This window comes from Meleagris gallopavo, unplaced genomic scaffold (assembly GCF_000146605.3).
Source record: "Meleagris gallopavo isolate NT-WF06-2002-E0010 breed Aviagen turkey brand Nicholas breeding stock unplaced genomic scaffold, Turkey_5.1 ChrUn_random_7180001948433, whole genome shotgun sequence".
Lineage (NCBI taxonomy): Eukaryota > Metazoa > Chordata > Aves > Galliformes > Phasianidae > Meleagris > Meleagris gallopavo.
Genome location: NW_011210177.1, coordinates 1 through 8938, shown reverse-complemented (window position 1 = coordinate 8938; position 8938 = coordinate 1). Strand labels below are relative to the sequence as shown.

The 8938-nt window shown below is 35.6% G+C and overlaps 1 protein-coding gene across 1 annotated transcript; it reads right to left on the bottom strand.

The window, feature by feature from the left end:
- Positions 1-4: 4 nt before the first annotated feature.
- Positions 5-8589, bottom strand: LOC100549557 (exosome complex exonuclease RRP44-like; the record flags this gene model as incomplete). Its single annotated transcript, XM_010727810.3, has 11 exons — positions 8442-8589; positions 8216-8353; positions 7024-7170; positions 5570-5686; positions 4677-4778; positions 4420-4484; positions 4240-4324; positions 3597-3724; positions 3067-3153; positions 2073-2229; positions 5-43 (listed from the first exon to the last, which is right to left on the bottom strand). Coding segments are annotated over exons 1-11 (1155 nt in total), but the record flags the coding sequence as incomplete, so codon positions are not given.
- Positions 8590-8938: the final 349 nt, after the last annotated feature.

Sequence of the window (8938 nt, the reverse complement as noted above, 5' to 3'; positions counted from 1 at the left end):
TATACGCATCTTCATTCACTACTCCCTTAGTTTTAAAGAACAGCTGTAACAGAAGACAGAAGAAAAAAGGTGTTAGCACATTGCCTTCTGGATTAAAATCATACCAACTTGAAAAGAGTAAAGTACTCAAGCAAATATAAATCCATACTTACTATTACACGCCATATTTTAAAAGTTCATTCAAATTATACTCGCTATTTATAATACCATTTCATTCCGAGTATTTATTAAGAATATATATATATATAAATATAGATATAGATAGATACACACACACACACACACACGAAAATAAAACCAATGAAAAACCACCCATATGGATAGTGAAAAGCACTTTCTAGAAATGCAACTCTAAGCTTTTCAGTAACAGGAATGTTATGTGAAAGCTTTTCTTTAAGGAAACTGCACTTTTTCATAACAATTCCTGCAGGCTTACTACTGCTCACCAAGCACAACCTGTCTGTTATTGCTCAGTGTTTCCTCCTTTCCTTTAAGGGCAACATGAATCCTCCACAGATCATGCTTACATCTCAGAAGTGTTTACCTGTGTGTGGAAAGCAACAGATGCTCTTTGTGCATTTTGAGCCATTTTATGCCGGTAATTGAGATTTTTACACAGATCTGCCAGTTTATGTTTATCAGTAAGTTCTGGATAGGTACTGTCTGCTCCTATGGCCACGGCCAAAAGACGATGCACTATAATATCAGCGTACCTGCAGAGAAGATCTGTGATGTGTCAAAACATTTTTTATCATGTTTGACTAACATTTTGCTTTGTTATAGATCTCACAGCTCAAGAATTCTTTCTAATAGCAATGGTCTGCTGATAACTCCCTACATTAATTAGAAGATCACATTCTCTTTGCTGATCAAATATACATTCCGCAGAGAGTATCTTCACAATACTGTAAACTACACTGTTTTCTTTTTAATCTAAAGAATTCTTTACTACATTCTACCAACGAAGCCTGCATTGTAAATACTTACAAAGAAGAAATAAAGCTTTAACTTTGAACTCAAGAATGATGTTTCAGCACAACAGGTTAACCCCTCTTCCTCTTCCCTTTCTCATGAATTAGGTAAACTTCATTTCAGTGCCCTTACTCTGCAAAACATAATCACACAATGCTCGTGGCACACAGCTTTTATGAGAACTTGAGCCAGAAATTTTTTAACGTATCTGTTAACAACCAGGATTTACTAGTGGAATTCCAAGAAGTTCTAGAAATTATCCACACAAGAGAGACATCACCTTAAATTATACGTGGAATATGAAATAATCTAAGTGTTCACAACACAGCTTCCACCTGATGAGTAGCCAAACACTGCCTAACTCTCTGCCTGACTTACTTAAAGCTAAATAAAGTTGGTTTGTATAAAAACAATTGTTGTATAAAAATTAAAACATTTTAAAAATTTAAACATTTTAAAACATTTAACATTTTAAAACTTAAAATTGTATAAAAACAATTTTTGTATTAAAAATTGTGTAAAAAGGAATTCCTAGCTCACATGAGAATGCCTAGAAAGTTAACTTAAAAGCTCAACTCAAATGGGGACTGCAATCTTTGAACAGAAGATCCCAAAACTGGAAAAGTAATTTTTCTTAGTTAGGACTTATTAATCAAATCAGAGTTGTTTCAGGCTACACTAACTCCCAGCTGACCTAACGAGAAGATGGAAACTGTGAACACATGCAAACACTTCCTTACTTCCAGACTTTAACAGAGAGCAGCAATGTAAGTGATGCAAAGCCAACAACTGTCTGAAAAACAGCATCCATGGCTCGGAAAGGAGAAGAGTGTTTCACTAACAATTAAAATACAGAAAAGAATTAGTGTTATCTACTTGCTTTCCCTGAAAGAGGTTGGTCTTTTTTCTTTTTTTTTAAAGCACATAATTCTTCTTTTCATCAAACGGTACAGACACCTTCCTGCAGGTACTAGCAGGTAAAAGGCAGATCAATATATGCTTTCAAGACATTGATTTCCAACTGCCACTCTTGGATAAGTGGCCAACCAGACGGAAAGCACAGCTTTTTCAATTAATTCACGAGAATGGTAAAAACCTGCCTTGGATTTCGCTGCCTTCACAAGGATGTCGTAATTCGATGGAGGAGGAGCAGGATGTTTCCGGAGCAAGGCAAACTCTGGGAACTCATCATAAATTTTTTGTGCTACAGAGACATTGGCAAGCAACATGAACTCTTCAACCATGGAGTTGGTCTCTCTATCAACAGAAAATATTTTGTATAGTTAGAAAAGTGTTAAATTAGATACTTGCTTTGTATCCTATTATTATCCTAACAATATTCTATAACACTATCTAGTTATCTAGAATTTTTTAAAACGGTACAAAGTAGGCATATATTTTTAAGACTAACAGCATGCCAAAATGTAATTACGGAACTTCAAATAGCGGGACAGAAAAAAAAACCCCAAGATACTCTAAAATAACAAATCCAGAGAAAAACACTCTTTAAAATGGCAATGCTATCACCTCTGGAAAGACTAATAGATTTCTTATTCTTAAGAATACTATTCAAGCACGCATACAAGGCTCGAAAGCACTGTGGTGCACACCATCAAGTCATGACAGTATACACAACTGTAAGATCTGCATACAGATTTTAGCACAGAAAATACCTATTAGTAGGACAGAGAGTACCTAGGCACAGCAACTGAATCGGTAGCACCATTTAATGAACTCCTCAGTAAGGCTGTCAATGTCACTCTGCGATTACCATGTTGTTGTTAAAGTTTCAGTAATCCACACCTCCAAACTCTACTTTCCCTTCCTCTGTGAGTAGGAAAGATCACAGAGAAATGTGGAGAGCCTGTAACCTAGTGCTCCATTAAACCAGTAGTAAAGACTTAAGCTCATGGATGAAACACAGTTCAAACTTACTTCATAAACACAGTAGTAAAATACAGAAGAACCATCTTTCCAAGGATTACTGACTTGGACTACTGCATAAACTCTGTACTCTACAAGCTGTTACTTAATTCGGGATAGGGATGGAACAGTAGGGATATTTAAGTAACTGAGGAAAACAACAGGGCTTACTTAAGTTCCTTAGTTTGCAGATCAATAGGATCATGAGTTTCACTATCCATGTGAAAACGAACTTCTGGTGAGGAAAGCGTCAAAGCTCTGGAAGACAGTTAAATGATATTACTGTAAAGGAGAAACAGCAGCTGAGTTGGAGGCCTACCTACAACAGCTTGCTTTGTAACAAAATGGTAATTAAAAAAAAGAAAAGAAAATGGAATTAACGTTCAAAACGGTAGAAATTGCAATGCTGATATACATCTCTACTAGCTTCTACAATTTCAGATTTAAACTGCCACTTCTGGTTACTTGCATAACTTCAGTAAGAAATCCCTAACGTTCATCAGTTTTGCAAAGGATATCCCATCTTTTGTATTATTTAGAGAACAAAGATAACTTTTTATGCAAATCAAAATGGCAAAACATTGCTTTTTCAAAACAGTTTAACCGCAAAAATGGATATACACAGCATCTTCATGTAGTTCAACAGCAAACAAGAGATGAAAAAAGGAAAAAAAAAATAACAGCACCACTGCATTGTTTACCCATTATCAATTCTTTTCTTCTTCAGAATTTTTGCTAATTTGTTCAGTCCACGCAGGCTGACAGTAATATCATCATTCATTGTTGCCGAATCAATTCTCATCTGTGCTTCAGCATATGTGAGAGAAGCCTTGGAGAAGAACAAATCATCATCACAATACTCAAAAGCACACTTCCATCTCTCAGAAAAAACAGTTTCTTTTTGTCGTAGCTCATTCACAATAGTACAAAACTTGACATTCATAGAGGTGTTGAACGTAATTCTCAAAGAATAACAGAACAGCACACATCTATGCAAAACTCCAAGAAAAAGTAAACATGCAGAGTACTCTTTTAAAATGCTGATATAATACCTGAAGTTAACTAGATGACTAGCTGGTGTATATCAAACTATGTCTAATATGTATCAATCAATTTATATTTTTTAAGTAAAATACTATAAAGTGACTATACAAAACAACATTGCACCATTGAATGTTTAGAAGAACAGCGCAGGATAAAAACATTTCCCTCACTTAAGGATTCAAGCTTGGTTTCCTAACTTCGAGAAAGCACATCAGTAATGGAAACAGGAAAACTTCAGTATAAAATTTTCACAAGAAGAGTTCGTTTCTTTTACTTAAACACCACATTCACCCAACCAACCTTGGAATTAATAATACTCTTTGTAAATCTGGTGTTCAGAATTTCAGCCTTTTGGTTCATCTCCCATATACATGAAAATGCAAGCCTATGAGATGGGAAACGGGAGGAAATCTGTTAAAATCCACGCACACACATCTGGAGTTTCTTGTCAGGATCGAAATATGGATCGTGTACATGTACCTGTCCACATTAGATCTTAAGGAGCATAAATTGGAGCTAAGCAGTTCTGGAACCATATCAATCCTCTGCAAAATAAAAGATAAAATGCATCACTAGTCATAATTACTTCATACTGTGATTTTTAGTACACTGAAAGCTTGGAAATAATAATTTCCATCATTTTGAAAATGTTATACAAATTAGGAACTAAGAAAAGGAAAGCAACGAAAAATCCAACCTCATAATTGCACAGAAAAATTTCCGTAGAGAAAACTTACCTTTTCACACAGATATACAGTTGTTCCTCTTTTTGCTGATTCCTCATCCAAAGCGTTTCCTGGACGGATAAAATGACTGACATCTGCAATATGCACACCAACCTTAAAAAATAAATAACAAAACCCAGGAAGTGTCACATTATACATTCTATGAAGCAAACAGCTCTCAACATAAAAGAAACTTTCTCAAGGTTTTATTTGAAACCCAGTCTACCCTTTTCCTATTCCTTCCAGCAACTTCTATATTTACAAGTGGGAAGAGTTAAAAGCATTGCAGAAAATGAACAGTTGCAGCAATTATGAACAATAAAGCCATGTGTACATTTAGTGGAAAACTGCATTTGTTACCAACTCAACTCTTCAAGCCTCTTTCATTTTCTTTAATGTCCACTGCAAGCTGGGTTTCTTGCTTTCCCTATTTGCTGGAGTTCTAATTTTGGCATTCTCTGCTATTGCAATTACAAATTAACAAAGAACATGTGCCTAAATCAGATATAGTGAGGTACAGAGCTTGTGCTAGTCTTGTAGCTTTTCAATGACTTTTTCTAATAATTCCTTAACTATTACAGCGGTAACTTTATTCCTTCTCCTACTAGTTCCTTATCCTAGCCATAGGCACTTGTGTCTATACTCACTTAAAGCAGTAAATAAAATCCATTACTTTCTCACATCAAACGAGCAGACAGCAGGTTAAATCGCAAAGATGTTCAATTACGCTTTCGATACTGATGTAATGCAAGTCAACTGCGTTCCTTTATTCCCACCTCACTTACTGTCAGCAGTGCAGACCATTAGTTTCTTTCACAACAGACCTAGAGTTTTGCCTGCATCAATTACTGTTCTCACTACTGACTGTTTTGAAAAGCAAATAAGCAAACAAGAGCACAACCCACCTCCAGATTTCCATTTCCTATTTCTCTACAATGTAATGCGTCATCAATATCTGTACAGCCAGGAGGATCAACGCTACAAACATATAGATGCCTCAAGTCCTCCCTATATTTCATATCCTGAAATTAAAAAAAAAGAAAGGAAGTGGTAAAGAACATCCACGTTAAAGGAGAAATAAAAAGAAACGATAATTTGAGAAAAGCACTTTGTGTAAGACTTTCCAAAGTAATCCAATACTTTTAAGTACACAGTTTGCAATGTTATTCAAACAAGCAAAAGAGATACACAGAGACTGTAGTGATAACAAAGCCAAGATAATGATAGCTAAGAAACTTTGTTATAGAGCAAACAAAAGGAATCAGAGAATAAAACCATCTTTCCAACCATCTCACAATTGACGGGACTCGGAATCAAGAATTTTTAAGTGAAATCATGACTATGATGTCCAGCTAAATAGTTTAGGATAGGAATTCTCACAATTAATCTTAGCTAAGACTCTGAAGCCTACACAGTTTAAAGGCATTGAACGCTCAGGTGGTATTTGCTTGTTGTGCAATGGCTACATAAAGATCTTCCTTAGATAGGTATCTTAGACTAGACAGCCAACTTTTACATAGCTTGTCCAAGTAAAAATACATCAATCAGTTTCTAAGCTCAAAAGAAACAAGTATACAATAAATAATAAAACCAGACTACTCCGAAGAACTGAAAATACACAAGATGCTCAAACAAAAAAGTTTCATCCCCCAAAACCAAATAAATGAAAAAAAATCCACCCCTCAAGAAAAACAGCTGATGTATGCAGAGTTTCCTTTTCTTTACTTTCTAAACCAACCATTTCCCACACTTAAGATACTGTGGAGAATCTGAAATTCACTAACATCAATTAAAACAAGCAATTCTGCAAACAGTAACTTTCTTTCCTCTGATTACCGTACTGGATTATACTGGAATATATTATAATCAACACCAAAATAATCTGAGAAAAGACCTATCGGCTACTGCATTTGGTTACAAACCTGTCTAGTGAGACACAGAAGCCCCCCCCAACTCACAGATGATTTATAGATAGATATATAAATATATATGAATTATATATATTATATTATATTCATATATACGAATATAAATATATATATATATATGAATTGTAATCTCCCACCTTTGTTAAACAACTTTTTTTAAACATTTCAAATGAATTCTGCATTATGGTGGTTTTTCTTGCGTTTTTGGTTTGGTTTGGTTTTAATTTCAACGTATCTACCTCTAACAAACTTTAGCCAAAATTCAAAGTCTTGTGGAGAACTCTCCACAGCAGATCAGACTACATGTTCAGAACAACTTGAATTTTAGGTTTAATTTTAGTGCACCTCTATTTTTGGTGCACTGGAATATTCAAGAATATTGTAAGTTGAAGCAGGCACAATAATTATGGCTATAATTTTGAAGCTTTTACCTTTTCTGTAATGCTCCATGGCATTTTTGGTAGGAAACTGAGGACATTCTGAGAGAATGGCTGATGAGGGACATCATGTTCAAGGAGAAGAACTTCAGTCTCAGTCTCTTTATCTCCAGCACTTCCCAAATTCTTCACAAAATGACCCTGAGAAATAGCATACACGCGTATATATAAATACATACATATATAGCACTGGAACGGGCTGCCCAGGGAGGTGGTGGAGTCACCATCCCTGGAGGTGCTCAAGAAACGTTTAGATGTTGTACTGAAGTACATGGCTTAGTGGGGAAACATGGGTGATAGGAGGATGTTGGACTGGATGATCTTGGAGGTCTTTTCCAACCTTGGTGATTCTACGATATAAATATAAATACACATGCACACACATGCACAAACATCAAGTAACACTATATGTTCAAAAGTAATTAAATACATGAAATAAACCTAAAAGGAACACTTTTTTTTTTCTCCTCTCATCAACTCAACCTAACTTGTTTTAAGTAGTGCAATTGCAATGTAGCATATACCAAAGATACCTAATGTCATAATAGCAGCTTGTAACTAGCGAATAACCTGTAACTAGCAAATAGCTATCTTGGTTTATTTAACAATCTAGCTAGCATAAATTAGATTTCTATTTTATTATTGGAATAGCTGGCACATATGATGATGTTTCAAGGAAGTAGAGAAGTGAAATCCCTGTATTGTGTACAGAGCCACAAAACAACCCAAGGTTTCATCTTCACAAAACTTTTAGAAGTGCTATCTTATCTCTTTTTAGCATACAGCATCCATTTACTCTGTAGAATTGTCCTAAACCTATTATAGCTGTATCTCTGAGCCCTAAGCACAGTTTTCTTCCTTCCACATGCAATATATGTACTGTCCACATGTAAGAGAAGGATGGATCCCTCCACGCTCCCCCACTCCTTCCCCCCTCAAACCTCCAAATACAGGGCTAAAGTTTGTTTGAGTGCAAGCGACCTTCATCACTCACAGATAAATTTGCTCTTCACATAAAGCCTTTCATGATTATACGCTACACTGCTGTTAGACTTGAAAACAGCAGTTTGTTTTGCCAAGATGTCTAAAAGCTGAGGGTTTACAGATAAAACAACTCCATTAGCCCTTCAGCCTAAAAATTAAAAGTCAGATAGGTAAGCGTTAAGACGGAAGTATTAAAACTTACATTAGGATACCTGGAATTCCTAGGCCAACCATCAATAGCAACAATTATTCTTTGTCCTTCCAATTTATCTGCTTGTCTTGTTTCTATTCGAATCCGAGGAATCCTGCGATCAGCTGGTGTAAACAAATGTCGCCTTGCCTATTAACACAGACAAAGGAACAAATTATTTCTACTTTGTTTTTTTTGTTTTGTTTTGTTTTGTTTTTAAATAGAGTTATTGCCTTACCTCTTTAATCTGTGACTTGGAGAGCATGCCACAAAACGGTCGCCAGTTTCGCTTTATAATACCCACTACTTTTCCTGTAGGTCTCAGCATGCTCTTGTTAACAGAGACCTTCAACTGAGACAAAAAAAAAAACAAACAACAACAACAGAAGTTAAAGACCACAGAACCATTTAAACTCAGCACGCATCTCAAACCTTGCTGGTAGTAGGTTATGAATCACTACAACGCTATGAACTCTCTTATGACATCATGAATGGAGTAATGCCTTCCTGGGCTTCTTAATACTTGCAACATGACTAATTTGTCAAGTTTTCTCACGGACATAGCTTTAGAACAAAGAACAGAAAAAGCCTAAAGAAATGCTAGCCTGTACTACAGTCTCTGCTCATTTCCTAGCTATCTCCGTTTTTTCCCCAACCTATAATTTCCACTTTCAAGAAGCCTTTTTATGCAGCTTCAAAAATTCTCCAGCAATTCTAAACACAGTAATTAAAATG